This window comes from Mizuhopecten yessoensis, unplaced genomic scaffold (genome assembly GCF_002113885.1).
Source record: "Mizuhopecten yessoensis strain PY_sf001 unplaced genomic scaffold, ASM211388v2 scaffold11053, whole genome shotgun sequence".
Lineage (NCBI taxonomy): Eukaryota > Metazoa > Mollusca > Bivalvia > Pectinida > Pectinidae > Mizuhopecten > Mizuhopecten yessoensis.
Window position 1 is genome coordinate 646,953 of NW_018408855.1, and position 26,711 is coordinate 673,663.

At 38.2% G+C, this 26,711-nt stretch overlaps 1 protein-coding gene across 1 annotated transcript in view; it reads right to left on the minus strand.

Annotated features, from left to right (window-relative positions):
* Positions 1-7,160: 7,160 nt before the first annotated feature.
* The window catches only part of LOC110465086 (serine-rich adhesin for platelets-like), a 33,947-nt gene continuing 14,396 nt past the window's right edge, over positions 7,161-26,711 (minus strand). The window contains exons 4-17 of the mRNA XM_021520665.1: positions 26,456-26,643; positions 25,569-25,597; positions 25,106-25,177; positions 24,424-24,498; positions 24,037-24,104; positions 23,270-23,356; positions 20,774-20,885; positions 19,152-19,276; positions 16,612-16,715; positions 16,050-16,242; positions 15,447-15,542; positions 14,606-14,711; positions 12,251-13,103; positions 7,161-12,166 (exon numbers count right to left, since the gene is read on the minus strand). Of these exons, the coding sequence (XP_021376340.1) occupies positions 8,135-12,166; positions 12,251-13,103; positions 14,606-14,711; positions 15,447-15,542; positions 16,050-16,242; positions 16,612-16,715; positions 19,152-19,276; positions 20,774-20,885; positions 23,270-23,356; positions 24,037-24,104; positions 24,424-24,498; positions 25,106-25,177; positions 25,569-25,597; positions 26,456-26,643 (6,140 nt within the window). The 3' untranslated portion in view covers positions 7,161-8,134. The remainder of the gene's footprint in view (positions 12,167-12,250; positions 13,104-14,605; positions 14,712-15,446; positions 15,543-16,049; positions 16,243-16,611; positions 16,716-19,151; positions 19,277-20,773; positions 20,886-23,269; positions 23,357-24,036; positions 24,105-24,423; positions 24,499-25,105; positions 25,178-25,568; positions 25,598-26,455; positions 26,644-26,711) is intronic.

Here is a 26,711-nt window from a genome sequence, read left to right on the forward strand (position 1 = left end):
TTGTTTTAAAAATATTTTCATAGTTGACCCCTGTGACTTTGAAAGTAGGTGGAGGTCATGCATGTGAAGAACTTTATAGCACTTTGTCCCCGTCACCTACTGGCCAAATATCATGACCCTAGGTCCTCCAGTTATTGAAGTTGTTCAAAGAAAAAGTTGACAGCTATGGACAACACACCACTTAGTGCCAGGTGAGCGAATAAAACCAACAGAGAGTGGGACTTCACCTGGTCCCATAAAACTAAATGACTTCTGATTGGCCAAGACCTCTTAGATTAAAATTAATGTTCTTCTGGTATGATTTTGTTCAGACAAACATGTCATGCTTTATTACCAATACATAATCAGTGGCTTCTGCTAGGCAAATATGAGGGATGTATATGGTCAGATATATTGGGGGGCCCTTGCTGACATGTCTGTGTTCCAGCCTCCATGATTATATCAAATATATTAAAATTATGTCAAAATCAAGCAGTTGCACTTATTGAAGTCGAGCAACACCTTCATGACTTGAGTTTATCCAACCCAGAAAATAGAGTGATCTCCCTTAAAAAAGCAGACCAGCTGCATGGTTATCAATGCATATATTCTTGTGAAGCTTTCAAATGTGTCATCAAAACTTGTGTACCTTTCAAATGCGTCATTAATTTTTTGGAACCTTTCAAACGTGTCGTCAATTCTTGTGTACCTTTCAAATGCGTTATCAAGTCATTAAACACATCTACACCAAAACAAAAATCTGATTTGATTCATAGTGTCATTTATTTTTGACATGGGAAACATTTTTTTTTCAGTTTGACAGTGAGGAGCGTGGCTGCCCGCCCATCACAATGAGTTGCTACATACATACGTACATACATACATATCTCACAATAGACCCTACACTTCATTATAAACACTATGACAATCCTAGTTTACATATATATTATTTACAAAAATCAACATCTTTTGGTATGTGCGTTATGTACAGCAACTTTAAAATCTTACGCTACAAGTGAAGACTTGTTTATATATATATATATTTTATATATTTATTTATAATAATATAATCAATGGTTTCTTCCACACGTGATAAATAACTGCTCACATATTTTACAATAAAACATGAAAAGACTTTTTCCATGATATAAATATGAACATAAACTCTCCCAATATTATAAGGTCCTGTCTCCACCACCACCCGACCCTTGATGGACAACTCATTTGTAAGGAAGTTGGATGTAATAATTGGAGGAGCAAAAAACTGCACCTCCTCAAGACTTTCACCATGACAGTAGTGACACTGCAGGACATACATGAACAAGGCCAGGGTAGGAACATACACAAGGGTCGGGGGTGGACACAAGATCCCTATACAAGTGTATATTGACAGGAAAATCGGTCCTGTACAGCGACACAATTGTACACACATATAGAAAACCTGTTGCGTATGGTTATTCTATGGTTATATTTACAGGTGAAAATCAGGTTGACAGCTGCATTCACTAAACAATCAAAAACATCACTAGACAATCAAAAACATCACTAAACAACAATAACACGCAGGTAGCTAAGTTTAGCTCTTCATAAAACAATTATCTAAAACATTTCCTTCTGTAAAAAAACCTTAATTCGGGCTAAATCTCCAAATTTAATTAAACCATTTTCCTTATCAAGAAAAAAGAAACTAATTTATATTGCATGATTTCTATGCTAATGCCACTCAAATTCCCCAATAAACAGAAGTATCATCAATTTGAATGGAACAGGGGGAGTTAATCATGTGTGTAATATATATGTCATATAAGCCACAAGTTTTTTTTAAATCTAACTCCAACCCTAATACCTAAAAATTTGACCAAAAACATATGCCATGTGTATACGGGAACAAATCACTGCTGGACACTACAATGGTACAAACTAGGTACGACTTCATCTTAAATTGTAATTATCATGCCTCTACACTTCTTGGGTAATCACAATGTTTAGTTCTGTTATTCATCACTTTTGTAATTGTTCCGTTTTCAAACATTGTACATTTTTTGTACAGTACAATTAAAACTTCATAAAATTCCGTTCTTCAAACTGTAGTACCCTGTTCTCATTTGTACAAACATTCAGGACCTGTTATATTAAAACCGTTAGCTGGCACTTATAAAAAGATTGAACTAAGTTAACAGAATTGAAGAGACCTGTTTGTATAATGCCATATAGGTACATTGGTACAAAATGTCTGTAAACATTCCTGTGTCGATAGCAGTGTAAACAACCCCATGTAAAATCAACAACATCTAAATATTTCTGTTGACATGTATTACAGTATAATCTGATTATAATATAAAAATCATTATAAGTCATAAGTATAATAAGTAGGTGTCAATTTTCATATTTAAGATAGAAACACCAAAATGGTTAGGGAACTCAAAACTTATCATTGAATTATTACCATAATATACCATTTGTCATAAATAAAATATTTTAACCACCTTACCAATATGTTCATGATTCATTTGACCATTTTCATAATTACTTTATATTGATGCAGTCTTCAATTTCTCATCTATTTATTTACCACCTCAGCTAGCTTTTTATTGATCATCACTTTGATGCCAATTGAGACAATGAAGCTGATAAAGGCAGATAGCTAGCCATCTCGTGAGCACTCCCTAGATCAGATAGCTATCTCGTGAACACTCCCTAGATCAGGTAGCCATCTCGTGAACGCTCCCTAGATCAGGTACCATCTCGTGAGCACTCCCTAGATCAGGTAGCCATCTCGTGAACGCTCCCTAGATCAGGTACCATCTCGTGAGCACTCCCTAGATCAGGTAGCCATCTTGTGACCCCTCCCTAGATCAGGTAGCCATTTTGTGAGCCTCCCTAGATCAGGTAGCTATCTCGTGAGCACTCCCTAGATCAGGTAGACATCTCGTGAACACTCCCTAGATCAGGTACCATCTCGTGAGCACTCCCTAGATCAGGTAGCCATCTCGGGAGCACTCCCTAGATCAGGAAGCCATCTCGTGAGCACTCCCTAAATCAGGTAGCCATCTCGTGAGCACTCCCTAGATCAAGTAGCCATCTCGTGAACACTCCCTAGATCAGGTAGCCATCTCGTGAGCCCTCCCTAGATCAGGAAGCCATCTCGTGAGCACTCCCTAAATCAGGTAGCCATCTCGTGAGCACTCCCTAGATCAAGTAGCCATCTCGTGAACACTCCCTAGATCAGGTCCCATCTCGTGAGCACTCCCTAGATCAGGTAGCCATCTCGTTAACACTCCCTAGATCAGGTACCATCTCGTGAGCACTCCCTAGATCAGGTAGCCATCTCGGGAGCACTCCCTAGATCAGGAAGCCATCTCGTGAGCACTCCCTAAATCAGGTAGCCATCTCGTGAGCACTCCCTAGATCAAGTAGCCATCTCGTGAACACTCCCTAGATCAGGTAGCCATCTCGTGAGCCCTCCCTAGATCAGGAAGCCATCTCGTGAGCACTCCCTAAATCAGGTAGCCATCTCGTGAGCACTCCCTAGATCAAGTAGCCATCTCGTGAACACTCCCTAGATCAGGTCCCATCTCGTGAGCACTCCCTAGATCAGGTAGCCATCTCGTTAACACTCCCTAGATCAGGTACCATCTCGTGAGCACTCCCTAGATCAGGTAGCCATCTCGTGCACACTCCCTAGATCAGGTAGCCATTTTGTGAGCCTCCCTAGATCAGGTAGCTATCTCGTGAGCTCTCCCTAGATCAGATAGCTATCTCGTGAGCACTCCCTAGATCAGGTATCCATCTCGTGAACCCTCCCTAGATCAGGTACCATCTCGTGAGCACTCCCTAGATCAGGTAGCCATCTCGTGAGCACTCCCTAGATCAGGTAGCCATCTTGTGAACACTCCCTAGATCAGGTAGCCATTTTGTGAGCCTCCCTAGATCAGGTAGCTATCTCGTGAGCACTCCCTAGATCAGATAGCTATCTCGTGAGCACTTCCTAGATCAGGTAGCCATCGTGTGAACACTCCCTAGATCAGGTTGCTATCTCGTGAGCACTCCCCAGATCAGGTAGCCATCTCGTAAACACTCCCTAGATCAGGTTGCTATCTCGTGAGCACTTCCTAGATCAGGTAGCCATCGTGTGAACACTCCCTAGATAAGGTAGCCAACTTATGAACACTCCTTGGATCAGGTAGCCATTTTGTGAGACTCCCTAGATCAGGTACCATCTCGTGAGCACTCCCTAGATAAGGTAGCCATCTCGTGAACACTCCCTAGATCAGGTAGCCATCTTGTGAACACTCCTTGGATCAGGTAGCCATTTTGTGAGCCTCCCTAGATCAGGTACACAATGATTAAAGTGTACAACAATAAAAATCACTTAATATGCTCATTTAAGTCACAAATTTTCTCCTATTTCATTCCAAAAATAAATCATTTCCCATGTCATTTCAAATGTCGGATAATTAAAATTAAATTATGAATCAACTCTTTATTTTCATTTTAAAATATTAATAATCATACTTTGTTATTTCGTGTAATTATTATGAATGTCCTTCCATTATAGAAATCATAAGCATTTTATATGGTAATAGCTCTAAAGACAAACTGTCAATCATGTACTTTAATGCACAGGTGACTATGTTCCTCAGCTAGCATTTTATTCTTACAAATTGTGTAGTATCTAAAATATAAAAGAAAAAGTATAAGGTATAAAAGATTTCAAAACAGCAGCTGGTAAAGCAGGAATTGCTATGGACCTGATATGTTATCGGGAAGTTTTTTCTAGCAGATCCCACTAGTATTATCCAGCAGTAATCCGAGGGGAAAGAAGATTAAAATAATTTGCAAACTTCTTTTTGTGGACAACTTCTAGCCAAAATCAGTGGAATTAAAAACACCTGATAAGCCGATGACAAAACTAACTCTGCTAAAAGACTCTCGAGAAACAGTTTTAAAAATTGCCATTTTATTTCACCAGTTTAAAATATTTCATTATTGCAGTTTAAAGTTAAAAAAATATAAAGAGAACAGGGGCTTACACAGTTATTCACCTCCAGCACCCAGAGATATCTTGAACATAAGCTTTTGACTACGGGTGGACCAACGTACTTACCAAATATCCACCCTCCCAAACTACATGAGGGGTACAACATATAATAGTCGCAAATAATTCTTTCAGATCCTGGGTATTATTCAAACGGTGTTTTCTGTTTATACCTAGAGGCTTACTAAAACAGTAGGCTGCCTAAAACAAAAGTACAAAAGACAAAACACACCACTCGGTGTCAAGCTTAAGGATGCTATTATGCCTGGTAATTGTGTAGGTTTAACATGAAACTTTGGCTGTGTATTTACTTTCTCAGTTTCCATGGTTGCCATTGTATTGTATGTTTTGGTAAGCAAAAATATAAACAATTTCACCAACTCAAACATACCATCAGACCATTGAAATGTTTGTCAACAAAATATAGTTGGTATAAAATGTTGTACCATGAATAGGCGTTACCACAGATATTTCACGTTATAAAGTATCTGATGAAGCCATTGTGACCACAACACTGAACACAAACCAAAGTTAACAAACCTAAATCCACATAGTTTTACTTTCAGTTCTCTACAGCTGAACTTGATATTTTAATTATCTTTATTATTATTAAGCATGTTTTAAAATGCACAAACACACTTTGCTTTTTCTTGACAGCAATTCTAAACATTGTACATAACAACATGGCTTAAAAGACAATACCTTATAGAACATGAAAAGAATAAAAAGTTGGCAGTGATATAGAGCAAATCAATTACAAATTGATCATAATTTATAAGGGGTGCATATAACAAAGTTAAAAGTGAATTTCGAATGAACATTTTTGGAAAATAGATACATGTATTCAAATTCCCATTTAGGAATCCACATTGAACCTGTACAAACAGAGTTAGAAGACTAAAACATTAAATGGTGTTTTACACTAGAATTCAGGTAACTTAGAATGGATTTCCAAGAAAGATATGAAGCTTGACAAGGAATGAAATTCATAAAATATGTGAGAGAGATTACAGGAGAAAGATGTAGCAAAGCAAATTTTAACTCTTAACGCTGTATGATATAATTAACCGAAAAGGGGGATTTAAAAATCCTCATTGGGGAACAGTTAATATACGTACTGTATAACATGAAATGTTTGTTGTGTATAAACATTCGTGGTTTTCGTGGTTGCTATAGAACCACGAAAATAAATACAATGAATTTGAATGATATACGTGTCTACTGTTAGTTAATATAGGACATCCACGAAACAATCAAAAAGGCTTCAAACCACGAAGGAAAGTACCCACGAACACTTTGTGTTATACAGTATATTTCTATAATAGCAGTTATTTCATTAAAGTGCCAACCCTTGTGCCATTTAAAAACAGCAATGATTTACGCTTTAGCTGAACTACCTTAGGGATCACACTTTATCAATGAAATTTTATTTTAGCTATAATCTGTACTGCCTCCATCTTATACAGTCAAGCCAGTCACACTTCTTTGTTAGACCCACCAAGGTTATACAACTGTTGTCACTTGTATGAAAGTGAGAGAATATACAAGTGACCTCTCTCACAGTGAGAGAAGTCACTTGTATATAAGTGAGAGAAGTCGCGTGTACGTAAGTGAGAGAAGTCACTTGTACATAAGTGAGAGAAGTCACTTGTACATAAGTGAGAGAATATACAAGTGACCTCTCTCACAGTGAAAGAAGTCACTTGTATATAAGTGAGAGAAGTCACGTGTACGTAAGTGAGAGAAGTCACTTGTACATAAGTGAGAGCAGTCACTTGTACATAAGCGAGAGAAGTCACTTGTACGTAAGTGAGAGAAGCCACTTGTACATAAGAGAGAGAAGTCACGTGTACGTAAGTGAGAGAAGCCACTTGTACATAAGTGAGACAAGTCACTTGTACATAAATGAGAGAAGTCACTTGTACATAAATGAGAGAAGTCACTTGTATTTAAGTGAGAGAAGTCACTTGTGCATAAGTGAGAGAAGTCCCTTGTACATAAGTGAGAGGAGTCACTTGTACATAAGCGAGAGAAGTCACTTGTATAGAAGTGAGAGAAGTACCGTGTACGTAAGTGAGAGAAGCCACTTGTACATAAGTGATCGAATATACAAGTGACCTCTCTCACAGAGAAAGAAGTCACTTATATATAAGAGAGAGAAGTCACTTGTATATAAGAGAGAGAAGTCACTTGTACATAAGTGAGAGAAGTCACTTGTACATAAGTGAGAGAAGCACTATGGCAAATGAACATTGAGTGGTCTTTGCTTTACTGTTTACTGGACTGCCTCATACGATCACCATGTTAAGCTCTTATTCATTTATCAACCCAAAGATACTTAAAACCAACCCAACCAGTAGACTGACAGGCACACCCAGTACAACATTTTCTGTTTGAATATATTAATTTGACATATCACTTTTACTTTATTCAAAATGAAAGAACCTTTTAAACTTTTAATTTCAAATGGCATTTGAAAGCTAAAAGCACCTGATTATTTTAACCAAATCTGAAAAGCACAACTTTTATTATTTACCTAAAGCACAATGGGAGATTATCTCTTGGCCATTGATATAAATGATTTTAAATATATTCCCCTGTGGACTCAATAGTAAGGCCAACTTCAATAATGTAAGTGTGGGACCAGCTTAGTTCAACAGATTAATGTACATACCAAAGTGTAGGGCTCCGTGTCATCCTACAGTGTACAACAAACTGTGTACAACCTAAACAATATGTCTGAACGACTGTACAATTGCCAGTACATCTGATAGTGTACAAACGACTATCTATGCAGAGATATTTTTCATTGTTTAACCACTGAAAACTAAGCTGTTTCCCCAAGCCAAAAAGTGTCATTTATGTCAACATAAACAAAAATCTGGAATATTTTTCCAACATCACAAAGATACTACTGAATTTTTCTCAATTTTAAATAATTTAGGTAGAAAAAATTGATACAATGGACTATGCTTGACAGTGTATGATCAACTTTGAACAGCGCTGGGCTGAAACACCAAATAATACTGAAGTATCACAGCTACTACCTAGTGATCCTGTGATTATAAAGTTAACAGACTAATAACAGAGGCACACCCTTACTATTGCAGCACATATTCAGCTGTTGAAGCCCATAATGGCCTCATTCATGAGATCGTCGTCTATGTCGCACGGAGAGGGATTGGACACAGAGCTAGGGTTGGAGTGGTCTTTGGTCACCACAGTTATTGGAGAATTCGTTGGCGTCCCCTTTAATTTGGGAGATGGGGTGTGAGTCTTAGAAGTCTTGATGCCAGAGTTGATCCTCCTGTTGTTCTCTATGACAGCATCAGCTACTAACATGTCCTGGTTACACTGTGGAGAGTTGGTTTTGTTCTGGAGTGTGCGTGGGGACATTGTCTGACAGTCAATAATGAGGTTCTCTGGACTACTTGCCGGACTAGCTGGACTAAGAACAGGTCTAGTTGTACTAGTCCGCGATTTTCTCCTCACCACCAAATTCTCAGTGTCCTCTAAGTCCTTCTCTTCTACATTGTTAGGCTTGGGTGTTGGCACTTTAAAGAAATCCTTTTCACTCTCCCCCTTTCTTTCTCCTTCCCTAGGAGAAGATGTTTCCCCGTTAAACTTGTTGGGGTTTGCTTTTGGAGATTGAGTTCTTGCCTTTTTAGCAGGACTCGGATGATCAGCATCTCGTGGCACTGACCCACCTTCGCGTTCAGGAGTACTGCCAATATTCATAACTTGTGAAGATGAATTACTTTTGGAATTAGACACACTTTTATCGTTTTCACCAACAGATTTATCTCCCTTCAAAGTCTGTTCTTCATATGATAAACTATCCATGATTGATGAAAATAAATTCCTAGAATCATTACGTCCATCCCGTGGCGCTGACGATTTGCAACTTTCACCACCCCCACCCTTTTTACTAGGACTGTCTAAGCAGCCCTTGTTGCCAGGGGATTTCTGTGCACTATTACTGGATGCAGTTTTACTATCTGTAGATTCAGGTCGCCCTTTGCCCTGTAAGGACTTGCTACTCCCACCTTTGCCCGTCTCACTAGGTTGGGCATTAACATATTTCTTGGCAGCATCCACACTATCCTGCTGCTCTGCTTCTGCCTCAAATGCATCATCGTAACCCCGCTCATCCCCTGGGGATCCCTCTGCCCCCTCGGGGACACTGCTGACATGAACACTTTGCTGACTGGACTTGGTGAGCTTGTCAATGACAGCAGACAGAGAGCTCTTTCTGGCCCGAGCCTTGGCCATGGCACTGGCAGACATAGCACAAGCTGTCCCTCCTCCTGTAGAACCACTGGGGGAGGTGTGAGTGGCTGGGGGCACACCGTTCCCTCCACTAACAGATGGGGCAGGCACAGCTACTGTACTTGTTACAGTACTGCTGACAGAAGTACTGCTGGTAGAAGTACTACTGCTTGTTACAGTACTATTGCTGGTACTGCTTACACTTGTAGTGACACTACTGCTGCTGACAGTAGTCGGAGGTGGCGCCACTGGCTGTTTCCTTGCTGGTTCCCGCTCTGTGTTGTTGACGGACGAAGTGTGGCTAGGCTTACTGTTGGAGCTGTTTGAGGCAGTGCTGGGTGGGAAGATTTTGTTGTTGACACTATGGTTGGAGATGCTATTAGAACTGTTCCCTGAAGAAGGTCCACTGCCTGACTTATTTGAGCTTTTGTTGCTAATGTCACTAGCTGTTCCCGACACGGAGGAAGGCCTGCTAGACACGCCCGAATTGTTAGAACTACGATTAGTGTTACTGGTGGGTGTGGAATTGTTGCCCACAGATTTATTCACAGAATATTGGTTTGTAAGTGAGGCATTATTGTTTGACTTGTTGATAGGGTTGCCCCCTTTACCAGTTGTAAATGATGTCACCCCTGACCCTTTGTTAGCGCCTCCACCATACCCCGAGACACTGTTTGGTTTAGAAACTGATGTGCTGGTACTACTGTTTATGGCACTCGATGATTTCATGGCAGCAGTAGCATTTACAGGTGAAGAATATGAGGATGTAGAGGACACTGACGATGAGGGAGGATTTGCTGCAGAAAGCGGTGTGGATGCAGGTTTGTTGGAAGAAGACGAGGATGCAGACCGCTTCGGTATTGGCGGTAGACTAGCTATTCCACTGGCATTTGTGTTGAGAAAGGATAACACATTGGCGGCATTTGTTGAGCTCCCAGACTGGGGTTTACTGGATGAGGTAGATGATTTTGTCAGGGAACTACTCGACTTCAAAGAAGAATTTGGTGTATTTCTTCCACCAGAAATAGATGGAGACCCACCTTTCCTCTCACTGGAATACATTTTGTTTCCACCAGATGGCAGTCCATTAGACCCTTTGGACAGACTCCCTGTAGAGTTGCGGCCTGTCGTTGGCAGATTTCTACTGGAAGATCCTGCAGACGACTTCCCTGAGGTAGACGACGATGTCTGAGACTTGCTTGAATAAATAGATGCTGCCGTTGGCCCCTTGCCTATTGGGGGAGTTTTCACTGAAGTTGATGAAGAGGATTTCCCAGAAGGGGGCGGTGTCATTGACCCACTTTTAGAACTACCAGAGGTCGCCAACGACACCGCCCCTATTCGCCCTATTGTTGCTGATGTTGGGGTGAGCGAGTTCTTGCTTGAGGATGATGAGCTGGTCGTTGGTGCTTTGACAGAAGGAACATTTACAGAGGAGCTGTGAGGCATAGTAATGGGCTTCAGCTTTATCGTTGGTGTTTTGGTGATGAGCTTCGAGTCTGCTTTACTGACCGTAACACTAGGTGATGAAATTGAACGGTGTCTATGTGACGATGATAAAGATTTTTGACTACTAGATGATGAGGATTTAGTCTTTACAGAAGACACTTCATATTTTTCTGAATGCTCTTTTGAAGCCTTCCTCGAACTCTCTCCTTTCTCTCTGTCTTTTGATGAGGAAGGAGACGAAGTCTTTGGACTACTTTCCATGGAAACTTTACTACCACTTTTGATAAACTTCACCTTCAAATTGTCACTTTTTACCTCTGTTTCCATAGTAGAAGTTGTATACACAGCTGCTTCTCCCATGGAATCACTGCCTCGGTCTCCAGTTTTACGTTTCTTTTTCTCTTTTTTGGAGTCTAACTTTCGTTTCCTCTTGCCCGTATCACCTACACTCTTACTGTGTCTTAACTCATTTTTTTTGTACTTGTCAATTTTGCCACTGTTTGAGTCATAAATATTTGCCATTTTAGGCTTAATCTGAAGCCTTGTTGGGGACTGGGCGATTACACTCACTGTCATATTCCGACGTTCCTTAAAATTCTCAAAAGGCTCATCATCGTCACTTTGAAAGTCAAACATTCCTGTACTTTTACTCTTTGGCAATGACACATCCGAGACATGGGATGGTGAACTCTCCATCACACGAGGTGCCCTCTTTAATGTCAACTTAAGATTAATGTTCCGTTCGGACTTTATCGGAATATCATTATTCACAATACTGTTTTCTAATCGATTCTTCCCATCTAATAGCGATCGTAGTGAGGAATTTTCCATCTTATCGAGTTTAATTTCTCGCTGTTGCACACTGACGTTGTTGCTGTACACCATCTGTGTGGTGGGAAAGCTAGCTGCCATTTTGTTAGCACCACTGCTAACATTGCTACTCAACATTGCACTCAGACTGTAGGGATGACTATCACAAGACTTATAATTGTTTTCCCTTGGAGTGTCACAATCACTGTAGTTAGGGGAAAAGCTAGTTGAACCGCGGGAAGAGCCAACACTAGAGGGGTTATGTTCCCCAGACTCCCCGGAATGTTGGTTTTGAGCATTTTGATTAGAGTTTTGTCTCCCAACTCCCGGTGACGTCAGTCCCTTTCTGAGTTCCCCGCGAAGAGTGGTTTGACTGTTTGTGTAGAAGGTTGGATCTGTTGTCTTAGTTACCTCTCCCGACCCGATGAGGAGCGCCTCAAGAGAGGTAGACGATATCTCGTTTTTTGACCCGGCATTGGTTGTAGGGTAAAAATTTCTGTTATCCGTTTCCTTGCCATCGGATAGCAACATGGGTAATTCCTTATCCTGTCGACTGTGTAGATCATGCTGTGGTGGGTATTGAAGCTGCTGCTGGTTTTGTTGCTGATGTTGGTTTTGTTGCTGGTGTTGGTTTTGTTGCTGGTGTTGGTTTTGTTGTTGTTGTTGTTGTTGTTGTTGTTGATGTTGTTGTTGGTGCTGTTGTTGCTGTTGCTGGTGCTGTTGTAGTTGTTGGTGGTGAAGTTGTTGCTGTTGAAGCTGGTGGTATTGTTGTTGGTCCTTGGGTATAATTCTATCCAAAGTATTCTCTAACTTCTTCATGGGTGATTCCATGGGATACAGTTCCGGTGTGGTAAGGTCGATAGTCATGTTAGATGTGCTTCCTTCCCGAGTTTGAGGGAGGGGATGACCCACCCCTCCCCCTGTTGCCCCTACCCCTCCACCTCCAATACCAGGATGATGTAAGTCATCAAATGAAATACTGGAATCTAAATGGTCCATACTAACACTACTACTATCACTGTCTGACACTCGATGCTTCGGGCTTCGTCCACTAAGTGTATCTCTTGAGCGTCTCTTGCCTAATTTTCTAGGTTTTTGCGGGCGAGGGGCTGGGATACTGGAGGCTAGGGCAGGAGTATCATCCCCCAGTAACTTGGACAACATGGGACTTTCGTTGACGGGAGTGACGGGAGATGAATCGGGACTGGGCGAGTCCTGGTCCAGAAGAGTAGCCAGGAGGGGATTACTACTAGGCTTGTCATCCGTAGGGGTTGTGCTAGTGTCCATCGACGGGTTCTGAGGTAGGCCCAGGGGCACAGCCATGTTGGGCTGCATCTTGATGGGCACTTGTTGTGGTGGCAACAGATTGTGTAGTAGATTTGTCTGTTGGATTTTATTGTCCATATGATAATGTACAGGATTGTGGCGAATAGGGAGAAAGTTTGGCCACTGCTTCCTGTGGTTGTTTGTAGGTACAGGTTCAGGTGATGGCTCTTTGCGTAGCTTTTCTGACACCTTGTGGATTACAGATCGCAGGGTGACAGGTATAGACAAACACCTGCAATAGATAAATACACTTATTACAAATATGAACATCTTAGGCCAAAAACAATTTGATTACTTGGTTCTCAGGCCCATGCTCATTTTTTTTAGGGCACCGCATTGCCGATTTTATCTTGAAAGTAATAAAAAAAAAAAAACGTGAATGCGCCAGCCGTGTCTTTAAAAAAATCCAGAAAATTGGTCCGCATGTCGTTTTTACTCCTTAGTCACCAAAGTCCCGAAAACGTTTGAATAAAGATAAGGATTGATATTCAGGCAAGCGTTAAAATGATAATGACTTATTAGTCTTGTTTACAAATGGCACTCATTTCGGTACAAATAACGAAAGGGGGGGTGGGGGGGTTCGTGATACTCGTCTGGAACATCGTGGGGGGATTTTCGGAGGAATGCTCTATGACGGTTCTCTACACAACTATAAAAAGACAAGGTAATGCCCACAATGAACGTTTTACAAACTACACAATAAAAAAATATCGCCCTCGTCTCATTTTTGCCATGTAAAATAAAAAAATAAAATACCACTCTGCCGCATTTCTTTTGAAAAAAATTGGCCTGATAATCAAGTAATTAATTTTATTTGGCCTTATCTTATTCTTTATCATCATTGTAATAACCCTTAAAAGGGTTGCTACAGACAGGGGCTGCTAATAATTTTGTAAACAGTCTATCATAAATGCATTTTTTAATTTCTAATCATCAGCAACATGATTTGGATAATGAAGTCTTGCACATTTGAATTGAACCTTTCCTTACAATCTTAGCGATGCATTCTCGCAACAGCATGTTCATATTTTTGGCAAGATGTTTCCTTATACAATGTGCATAGCACATGGAATGCCATTTCTCTAATTTCTGAGTGTATATCACAGAACTGTCCATGGTAAGTAGAGTTAAGTAATTTCTATCCTACATCCCATTTCACATGTGTGACATCACAATGGGACAACAATGATGTGTCATTAGGGAATCAAAAACATTGCCAAGCAAAACATTCTGATACACTTTGCTGTTTCTGAGCTAATTCTAGTGATCAGAATGAGAGAAATAGAGGCTTTCACGCAAAGTGGTGCAGGATAGAAATGGGTAAAACCTGATGCATGCCGAGGGTTTGGCACCAATTTGAAGATCTCCAGGGTGGAATTTCCCTACCCTACACCCCTGGGCATGATAGAGACATCTATAACAGAATTCTTATTCCATTCACTAGGATTGAGACAATGATCTGGAAGAGCATGTCATTTGTCATTCACTTGGGTTAAGACAAACATCCATAAGATTATTTAATACACTTTCCACCAAGACTGAGACTGTTATTTGATTTTATCAGAATCAGAAAAGATAGTCATTAAATTTCCCAGTTCAGTTAGAAATCATTAATTATATACTTCGTTTAGAATGGGTTTTTATCCCCAAATTTCAGTTTATAAATCACCAACAAGATTTTAACTTTGGAAATAGATTTTTAAGCTCGGTAAGTGATAACTGGTAAGAAATTACCTTTGGAATATTTTCGTTGCTATATCGTCGGAGCAGAGCTCCTCGCCATCCTGGCCTATACAAACTTTGAACTTGACATTGGTAATATCACATAGGTCCACATCCGCTGTAGATAAAACAGGAACACCAGTTACAGTTTACTCACATGACTGAACATTAGAAGAAAAATATACACATCAAAGTAGGAGATTGCATTTAAATTTCAAGATAACATTTTGTATTGTTTTCTAAATGCTTTATATTCAATATGTTGAAAACAACAAAAGTACTTTGTAATTGTAATTAATAACATTTGAAAAATAATGGCAATAAAATGAATTACAAAACAAATTATGAGGAATTTTAACAGTTACTGCAGTTCTGCAATACAATTTGTAATTTTATTAAGTTGTCATATAACTGAACCAATGCAAGACATAAGAGTGTGGGAAAGATACCAATCAAGAAGTCATACTAAAGTGTGCAAGAGAAATTGACAAAAACAAGTCAATCATTAAAAGTAGGGGATCAGGGAGGAAACGAGGCAATCATGATGTTAATGTGTGGGAGACTTATACAATTGCAAACCCCCTTGGGGTGAGACAGGGGAATCTCAACCTGAGGGGGAAGATTTTTAAGTTTACAGGCTAAATTCAGGGTTGACATGATGTTGATTAATTGTTGATGTGATATCATACAATTGTTATGAATAGGGGAATCCCCCAGTCTCAACCTGAGGGTGAGACAAGGATATCTTGCACCATGAAAAGTGTGGATACAGCTGTCCAGGGTAAAAATAATGGATGTTTCAGACTTTTTTTTATTAAAGAAGACAGAATATCTTCTTACTATGAGGACTTACCCGTGACCATGGTATCTTGTAACGGATGTTCAAACGTAACCGTCAGACTCTGTAAGGAGGCTGCTGCTAAATCAAACACCACTGAACTCTTGATATCTGAAATAAAACACAACATTACAGGTCACCCATATTGTAAACACTTACGGAGGCTTTCAAATTGTATGTTTCAGATGTATCCTGGAATAACTATTTAGGCCGACAACATGTGCAGTGTCCATTTGTAGTATCTAGAAAGTTGTGCCTGTAATTGCATTTAATTATTAATGCTGCTTATTGTTGTTTATTTAATTCATGGATTTATCATTCTTGGCACTGCTATACTATCCCAATATCACACTATCACAGTGTTATCTGAAACGTTTTAATAGGTAATATTGGTTATTATATGTACCACAAGAATGTATTCAACAAATCAGATATATTACTTCGTAAAAACAAAAACAAAATCTTTATAGTCCAACTCATTTTTAAAACAATTCAGTAAATATGAAGTGTGGTGAGGTAGTTTTCAGTCTTTAAAAAAATCCAAACCAACCATTTCAGTAGCCACCATAAAATAAAACAAGACTTGTACCCAATCCGCAGTAAAGTGATGTGACGTACCTTGCTGTGCATTAGGCCGAATACAGCTCTCTATGACGGTATTAAAGATGACCTGCTGTCGGAGGTGGTTAAGAACTTGGGCTACACTGGTTGGGTGTGTGAACGGGATTCGGCTGACCATCACGGCCGGCTGGTCCAGTGAACACCCACTGATGTCACTCATGAAGTACACATGCTGCTGGTCTGGCAACGTCTGAAAAACAATGTACCACATACAAAACAACCATTTATTTCTGATAGGAGGGCAACTTTCTTATTTGAAATTAACTTCAGAGTTAAGCAAGCTTGTTCAAGTACGACAGCACATGATCAAATCTTCACACTTATGGCTTAAGAATCACAACACCTATTTCTTGATCAATATTTGATACAAATGCACTAGTTTTGGACTAAAATCAAGTTTTCAAATAAATATTATGTATTTAATAAATTTTACACATAAACTAAGGTGAAGAAACGTCAAGTTAACACATCTGAGCCAAAACATGTACCTTTACATAAACCATTTATAACAGATTCATCTGACCCAAATAAAAGGCAGAAAGTCTAAAACACAACTTACAACAAAAAATTCATTTCCCTCCGCATGACTTTTTGATTTGGCAGCATGCTGGTTTATAAGTTGTAGCAAGGGCTTTGTCTCACCAACAGATATTACATCAAGTTCTACAAACAACAAGTATACATAATGCGGTCACATTGTCTCCAGTCTACATACAAAAAATATTCTTAAGTGGAATCTATTTAAATACTTAAAAAGCTAACTTCAGTATTTTGGAAACTTATTGAAAACCTGAAGCTCAAACTCAAATATCAACTAAATCCAGTATTTCAACCTTTAAATAACTGGTTTTAATGCATTAATTATTTTAAATAAATAAGAGGCCCAGATGGCCTGTATCGCTCACCTGCATATTTAAGCATAGCAAAATATTCTCATTAAATATTATATTGCACTACAAATACTTCTCTCGCAAACTTCGTCGGCTCCATCAGTTGATTTTGGTTCTTCTTCAGAAGTTGTTTGACATATTTTCCCCTGTGACCTTGTTAGTAGGTCAATGTCATTTTCCTTCTCAAACTTTGTTAGCTCTATCCCAAGAAGCTTCCAGCCAAATCTTATGAATCCATTCCTTTTGGTTCTTTAGAACAAATCCTTTGAAATGTTGTTGACCTCTGTGACCTTTAAAGTAGGTTGAGGGCATTTTCATTTGCAAACTTTGGTGAGCTCTATCCCAGGAAGCCACCAGACAAATATTATAATTTTATGCCTTTCGATTATTCAGAAGAAGTCATTTGATGTTTTTGACATATTTGACACCTGGGACCTTGAAAGTAAGTCAAGGTCATTTTCATTCTCAAACTTTGTCAGGCTCTATCCCAGAAAGCCACCAGCCAAATATAAAGATTCTATACCTTTCAGTTCTTCAGAAGAAGTCGTTTGAAGAGTTTGACATATTTGACCCCTGTGACCTTGAAAGCGGATAAAGGTCATTTCCATTCTCAAACTTTGTTAAGACTCTATCCCAGGAAGCCACCAGCCAAATTTGAAGATTCTATACCTTTCTGTTATTCTCCAGAAGTCGTTTAAAGTGTTTGATACATTTGACCCCTGTGACCTTGAAAGTAGGTCAAGGTCATTTTCGTTCTCAAACTTTGTCGTGCTCCTACCAACGAAGCTTTCAGTCAAATATCATGGCTCTATGCCTGTTGGTTCTTCATAAGAAATTGTTGAAAGGAAAAGTTGACGGACGACAAACCATGACATAATCTTACTTGCCCTTTGGGCAGGCGAGCTAAAAATCAACACTTAGAAGAAATAATTCCCTTATCATAAGTGTGTATCTTACAAAGATTAACTTGTGATGACTGGGAATAGGGCAACGGGAGATTACCTGTTACACCCAGGATAAACTGAGGATTAACTTGTGGTCACTGGGAAAAGTGTAAGGGGAGATTATCTGTTACACTCAGGATTAACTGGGGATTAACTTGTGGTTACTAGGAATGGTGTAAGGGGAGATTATCTGTCACACTCAGGATTAACTGAGGTTTAACTTGTGGTCACTGGGAATGGTGTAGGGGAGATTCTCTGTTACACTCAGGATTAACTGAGGTTTAACTTAGGGTCACTGGGAATGGTGTAGGAGAGTATCTGTTACACTCAGGATTAACTGAGGTTTAACTTGTGGTCACTGGGAATGGTGTAAGGGGAGATTATCTGTCACACTCAGGATTAACTGAGGATTTACTTGTGGTCACTGGGAATGGTGTAGGGGAGATTATCTGTTACACTCAGGGTCATCTAAAGATTAACTTGTGGTCACTTGGAATGGTGTAAGGGAGATTATCTGTTACACTCAGGATTAACTTAGGATTAACCTGTGGTCACTGGGAATGGTGTAGGGGAGATTATCTGTTACACTCAGGATTAACTGAGGATTTACTTGTGGTTACTAGGAATGGTGTAAGGGGAGATTATCGGTTACTCTGAGGATGAACATGTAATATAATGGGAATGGTGTAGGGGAGATGTAATATAATGGGAATGGTGTAGGGGAGATGTAATATAATGGGAATGGTGTAGGGGAGATGTAATATAATGGGAATGGTGTAGGGGAGATGTAATATAATGGGAATGGTGTAGGGGAGATGTAATATAATGGGAATGGTGTAGGGGAGATGTAATATAATGGGAATGGTGTAGGGGAGATGTAATATAATGGGAATGGTGTAGGGGAGATGTAATATAATGGGAATGGTGTAGGGGAGATGTAATATAATGGGAATGGTGTAGGGGAGATGTAATATAATGGGAATGGTGTAGGGGAGATGTAATATAATGGGAATGGTGTAGGGGAGATGTAATATAATGGGAATGGTGTAGGGGAGATGTAATATAATGGGAATGGTGTAGGGGAGATGTAATATAATGGGAATGGTGTAGGGGAGATGTAATATAATGGGAATGGTGTAGGGGGAGATGTAAAATAATGGGAATGGTGTAGGGGAGATGTAATATAATGGGAAGGGTGTAGGGGAGATAATCTGTTACACTTGGTTTCTTTTGTGGTCACTGAGAATGGTGGAACAGGAGATTACCTGTTACACTTTGTATAGATTGCACATTGGACATGGCTACTGGAATCGGCTGAGGAAGAACCAACACAAAACTTGCAGACAATGTACAGCTGTTCACATTGGAAAGGCCTTGGAAGCAAGGAAGACTGAAAACACAACAGAACTGTGTCAGCATGGACTTTTCACCATTTATAAACAAATCTTAAAATATTCAACACCAAAGGGAAGTCAATTGCAATAACAATCAATTGGGAACTTCATGATATTTCAATTAATTACATTGAAATTATGTTAAATTGAATAGTTAGTGTAAGATACATATCATTAATAATTGTAGATTATCACACTGTTTTGTTTTCAGGGTTTGTCGTGAGAACAATTTTCTTATAACACCCACATGAATAATATCAAGAGGCCAAAGAAGACTGACTTGAGTTTTATCTACATGGTCACAGTGAGAAAATTGTTTGAATGACCAACCCTGAAAACATTGTTTGATAAACTGTTTATCATCAAAATACTACTACCTTATATATTTCTTCATTCATAAAGGTCAACTAAATACCATATTTTCCAAAGGACTTCTAGGTTTAAAGATCATTGAGATACCCAGTCTGTGACAAACGTAAACAAACTGAAGATTTACAGAGGAATACCATGAACCTGAAAACTATGTAGAAAAAAAATATTTTCAAAATGTTTCCTTCATTTGCATCTCTATTTGTACATTTCCACTTGACGATGTTAACTTCACAGATTTTTTGCATGACTTTATAACAGTGTTTAGGACAGCCGATTTTCTTACAAAAAACACTTTTTGTGTGGAGACTATTTCAAGTTCAGGACAGCACCTGGCACGAGCAGACATTCTTATTTTAGAGAATAGGTTCCCAAAAGGATGGCCTACTAGCAGTAGGTGTAGAAAGTAGTCTATAGATAACATTTTATACGGCAGTACCCAGTGTTTCCACTTTTACAACAGGCAAATGTTTAACTGAACAGGTACAGAAGAAATTAGATCTCAAATCAAAGTCATCTTTTATTGATATTTTTGAAGGGTTTAAAGAAGTATTAAACTAATATGAGTTTTGACCACAAAAAAATAATAATGTCACAATGCTTCGTGTTGTCATACTAAATACAGTTGTTCTTGTGACATCAGGGTTCTCATGAATTTTCTCAGTTTGTAAACTGGAGTTATATGTAAAAAGGCACTTGGATATTATATATCAACATTATGTGAGAAAAATAAATCTAACTCGGGATATTATATCCCTTAGTGTTCCTAACTGTTGTTGGTAAATTCACAATTTTTTTATTTTACATACAGTATTTTTTATTTTATTTTTCATTTACAAATTCCAATATAGACATGAGAATGAGCCAACAATTGTTGGGAAACTGCAATGGCTTCAAACTGGATGAAAGAACAGAAGCTGCTGTTTTGCTAATCTGGTACTGATCATACTAGGAACCATCTACAGTTGGTCAGTACTGATCATACTAGGAACCATCTACAGTTGGTCAGTACTGAGCATACTAGGAACCATCTACAGTTGGTCAGTACTGATCATACTAGGAACCATCTACAGTTGGTCAGATCTGATCATACTAGGAACCATCTACAGTTTGTCACACCTTACCTCTTGCCATCTTGTTTGACAACACTCATCAGCGGTATGGTTTGTAATTTATTAGGACTGCAGGGCTCTATACACACGGTCACACTCTGGCCTAGTTCGTACTCCGTTATAGCTGTAACACAACACCAAACAAAGTAAATAGTCTGGCCTAGCTCATACTCTGTTAATAATAGCTGTAAAATGACAACAGATAATTAACTATTCTGGCCTAGCTCATACTCTGTTAATAATAGCTGTAATATGACAACAGATAATGAACTATTCTGGCCTAGCTCATACTGTGTTAATAATAGCTGTAATATGACAACAGATAATTAACTATTCTGGCCTAGCTCATACTCTGGTATGTGCCAGCATGGGGACAGAACACATTGCAATCCTCACCAGGGCTTAACAATGTTCATTGTTATAGCCAAAAAAAAGAGGCATCAATCAATGAATTCACCTTCTACAGTCATTGACCAATGAACTTATCTTATACAGTTACTGATCAGTAAACTCACCTTCTATAGTCATTGATCAATGAACTTATCTTATACAGCTACTGATCAGTAAACTCACTTTCTACAGTCATTGATCAATGAACTCAGCTTATACAGTTACTGATCAGCAAAACTCACTTTCTACAGTCATTGATCAATGAACTCAGCGTATACAGTTACTGATCAGTAAAACTCACCTTCTACAGTCATTAATCAATGAACTTATCTGATACAGTTACTGATCAGTAAACTCACTTTCTACAGTCATTGATCAATGGACTGATCTTATACAGTTACTGATCAGTAAACTCACCTTCTACAGCCATTGATCAATGAACTCACCTTCTACAGTTACTGATCAGTCAACTCACCTTCTTCATTCATTGATCAATGAACTCAGCTTATACAGTTACTGATCAGCAAAACTCACTTTCTACAGTCATTGATCAATGAACTCAGCTTATACAGTTACTGATCAGCAAAACTCACTTTCTACAGTCATTGATCAATGAACTCAGCGTATACAGTTACTGATCAGTAAAACCCACCTTCTCCAGTCATTAATCAATGAACTTATCTGATACAGTTTCTGATCAGTAAACTCACTTTCTACAGTCATTGATCAATGGACTGATCTTATACAGTTACTGATCAGTAAACTCACCTTCTACATTCATTGATCAATGAACTCACTTTCTACAGTTACTGATCAGTCAACTCACCTTCTTTATTCATTGATCAATGAACTCAGCTTATACAGTTACTGATCAGCAAAACTCACTTTCTACAGTCATTGATCAATGAACTTATCTTAAACAGTTACTGATCAGTAAATTCACCTTCTCTAGTCATTGATGGTTACTCAGCTTATACAATTACTGATCAGTAAACTCACCTTCTACAGTCATTGATCAATAAACTTATCTTATACAGTTACTGATCAGTAAATTCACCTTCTCTAGTCATTGATCGTTACTCAGCTTATACAGTTACTGATCAGTAAACTCACCTTCTACAGTTACTGATCAGTAAACTCACCTTCTACAGTCATTGATCAATGAACTCACTTTCTACAGTTACTGATCAGTCAACTCACCTTCTTCATTCATTGATCAATGAACTCAGCTTATACAGTTACTAATCAGTGAACTCACCTTCTTCATTCATTGATCAACGAACTCAGCTTATACAGTTACTGATCAGTAATATCACCTTCTACAGTCATTGATCAATGAACTCTACAGTCATTGATCAATGAACTCATCTTATAAGTTACTGATCAGTAAATTCACCTTCTATAGTCATTGATCAATGAACCCAGCTTATACAGGTACTGATCAGTAAATTCACTTTCAATAGTCATTGATCAATGAGCTTATCTTACACAGTTACTGATCAGTAAATTCACCTTCTACAGTCATTGATCAATGAACTCAGCTTATACAGTTACTGATCAGTAAACTCACTTTCTACAGCCATTGATCAATGAACTTATCTTATACAGTTACTGATCAGTAAACTCACCTTCTAAGTCATTGGTCAATGAACTCAGCTTATACAGTTACTGATCAGTTAACTCACTTTCTACAGCCATTGATCAATGAACTTATCTTACACAGTTACTGATCAGTAAATTCACCTGCTATAGTCATTGATCAATGAACTCAGCTTATACAGTTACTGATCAGTAAACTCACTTTCTACAGTCATTAATCAATGAACTCACCTTCTAAAGTTAATGATCAATGAACTCAGCATATACAGTTACTGATCAGTAAACTCACCTTCTACAGTTACTGATCAGTAAATTAACCTTCTATAGTCATTGATCAATGAACTCAGTATATACAGTCATTAATCAATGAACTTATTTTATACAGTTACTGATCAGTAAACTCACTTTCTAGTCTTTAATCAATGAACTTATCTTATACAGTAACTGATCAGTAAACTCACTTTCTACAGTCTTTAATCAATGAACTTATCTTATACAGTTACTGATCAGTAAATTCACCTTCTACAGTCATTGGATGTGGTGATTTGGTTTTCTTATCCAACAGATCATAGGGCGAAACAAAGTATATCAACTTCATTGGACATCCTGCAACATCAAAAGTAAGACAACTTAAACATTGTAACAAGGTTTTGTACCAACCCCATAACACATTACAAAACTTGCAAAATATGAAAGGGTAGCTTCAAGTAGAGTACATGTGTTTAATACCCTTTTTACATTGAAGACTGTACACAACGCTTGCTGGTTTAGGTTTCAAATTTGTTCACATTAGGTCAAATGACAATTTATGATGATGAAATATGCACATAAAACAGTGCAACTTAACAGTCTACTCATGAATATTTCTTTCAGTAAAGATGTAATATTTATTGATGTTAAACATACAACTTTCTTAACTGTCTTGTGTTTAAACGATGAAACAGACTATTTGTTTATAAATTCAATATTCTCTTTTACCCTCTGCATGAGTAATTTACAATGCACAGAGTGATATTCTGGTAACAAAATAATTGATAAATATACTCTGAGGGCTGGGAGAAGCTATACATTGCAACCTGCTACTAGTAAGCATACAACTTTAAACTCTAATAAGAATGTTTTAGATTTACATGAAAATATTGATGTCAATTATTTTGTGCACTTATTGGTAACTGAATTATCTTGGCTATTAAACATACTTCCATGGAAAAAAATCCAAGCTCTAATTTTACTCACGTCATTTCCTTGGCAACAGAAGTCTGTGCAACCACTCAAGTTTTACTTACCACCCTTCCTCGGCAGCAGAATTCCCAGCGGTGACTTGTGGATACAGTTAGCCACCCCCTTTATAGCACTGCAACCAGCAAAACATTTTTTTAAGAATAGCACGTCTTTATGACATGTCAAATACTGCAAAGTTTTATACAATACAGTCAAGTAAGTCTGTTTTGGCAGCTACCTCTAATCAACGACCATATAATCACATTAAATCACATGTAACTATTTTAACTTTTTTAATGGTCCATCTCTGAAAAACTGAGATATTGAAAAGTGACAGATCTGTTTGTATAGTGATGCTGTGGTCAGGAATGAAGTCAAGCTCTTTCTGATGGATTTACAGTCCATGTACATGTAACTCTTGTTGATGGAAGCGAAACACCTATATAGCTTACCTTTGTAGCTGAGCAAGGTTGTTGAGATCTGTTTCCAGAGAATGCAAAGCTAAGAAGGCCTTTGACTTCTGTTTTCTGGAATGAAAAATTGATACACACATTGTTTAATTGTATGCAATTTTGTTTGTTTAGTTGTGTTTAACGGCCCATCAAACAACTATATAATGCAAAGTGATTTAATCAAGCTGTACAGTTTTATAAAGAGAACAAGGAAATTTGTTGGAATAACTTTACAAATGTTCTAAATCCAACATTCAATGATGCCTTTACTTCAGTATACTGTATCATGTGTGCAATGCATTTATGGACAGTTATAAGTGGGCTGGGTTTCTATTGGCTGGTGATTTCAAAACCTGATTTAGAAAACCCTTGAGGTAAAGCTTGGTTAATATATAGCTACCTTCACTATGTTAATTTGTTATCAATGCAATAGAAACATTTACTGGTTTAAATGGAAATGAAATCACCTACAATAAATTGGTTCTTACAGATCTCTGGTTTCCAGAGATAATAAAATGCTTCTTTTGGTTTTTATGGACTTGACTGGTTTCCATAGATAACACTGATATCTGTGAGTTTCATATGTAAATTGACTTAATTTGGGTTTCCATATGGATTATTTCTAATTTGGTTTCCATGGAAATGATGACCCCTGTTTTAGATGCTGAGGTTGATGACCTACTTGTCGCCTGGTATCTTGTAGATATCCTGCAAACCTTCCAGGTGAACAACAAACTCGTCAAACTGCCCCTTACTGAAACAACAAAACATCACATCTACATGTAGGTTACAGTGTTTAACAGCTTCATCCATTTTCAACATTCATGTGCACTGCAATTATCTGGTATTATTCTACTCCGTCTTTGCGTATTGCAGAGTTATCTTCTCTTGTGAGCAGGTATTGATTATAACGTCATTGGTTTGTGAGAGTAACGCCATCAATTTTTGAGAAAACGACGTAATTTTCTCACACAAACCAATGACTTAACAATAAATACCTGCTCAGAAGAGAAGAGAACTCTGCAATACGCAAAGACTGAAAACAATACATACTGGATTCAATATAAAAAGTTAGTTCACTAATGAGGGCAATGAATTCAACCTCTTCTTATTTCTTTCATAAATTAATTAGAAAGATACTATACCTTAATATTTCTGTAAGCTCCTCACAACTCTGTGAATATAAAACATAAGGATATTTAACATAACAGATGTATATGCCACCTACTAAATCTTCTTTTACATACAAATATTCAATAATACAACTTTATAATTATCTCCCCTTAATAAGAGAGCCTGTCAGAACGAGGTTACAGGGGTTTATCACAGAATGTATTTGTTGGTAGAACATTACAAGCGTTAAACACAGAATAGTCACGGTAGTAAAACATCTGCTGTTATTTTTTAGTCTCTTGAAAATATATTACAGTTAAATCTACTCAAGAAACCATCCGTCTCCTGCAACCGCTTTCATTCCTCCAAATCATTTTTTACTATGAATAAGCAACCATCTAACGTTACCAGGGACCACCTTTTTCTGACCCAAAAATTATATTTAACAAAGCTTGACGACCATGAAATCTAGGCAATAAAAACACTGTTTCTGACAAAGTCTAAGATCCAATGTTTGACCAAATTTAGTGAACAAGTTCAACAAAATATATCAACTGATTTAATTTTGACTATATCACTATATTACAACATGTGACTGATCTATTGATGTTCTGATTACAGATTGTCAGTATTTTAAAACTGCCATTACTGATGATTGACGGTTTATCTATTGAATAACACCCATCTGAGCTGAGTACCTCTATTTTGATTGTACGAGTGTTCTGCCTAGCAACCTATAACTCTGTGATCTTTCTTTTCATTGGATTAGCTACACCAGCAACATACCATTCATTATGTGGGAACTATTTGAGCACTTTTGCACTATAATATCAACCCAAATACACAAAGCACATGCTTATTTTACATGTAAAAACAAAAAAGTTTTACAAGATTTTTTTTTAAGTGAACATTTAATTACCGTTGGATCTCCATTGTGAAAAACCTTGACATCTTTAACTACACCACCAGTTTCCATGATAATTTCCACTCCGAACATCTCGGAGCTGATGACAGCACGGTTCTCTGGTGAAGAAGGCACACTGAAGCTCAGACCGAGCTGACGGGCAATGGATTCCAACCTCTCCAATAAAGACTGTTGATTCACCACTGAAAACAGTATAACATCTCATCATTACACAATCTAACCTGTACTGCCAAAATATTGACAAAACTTG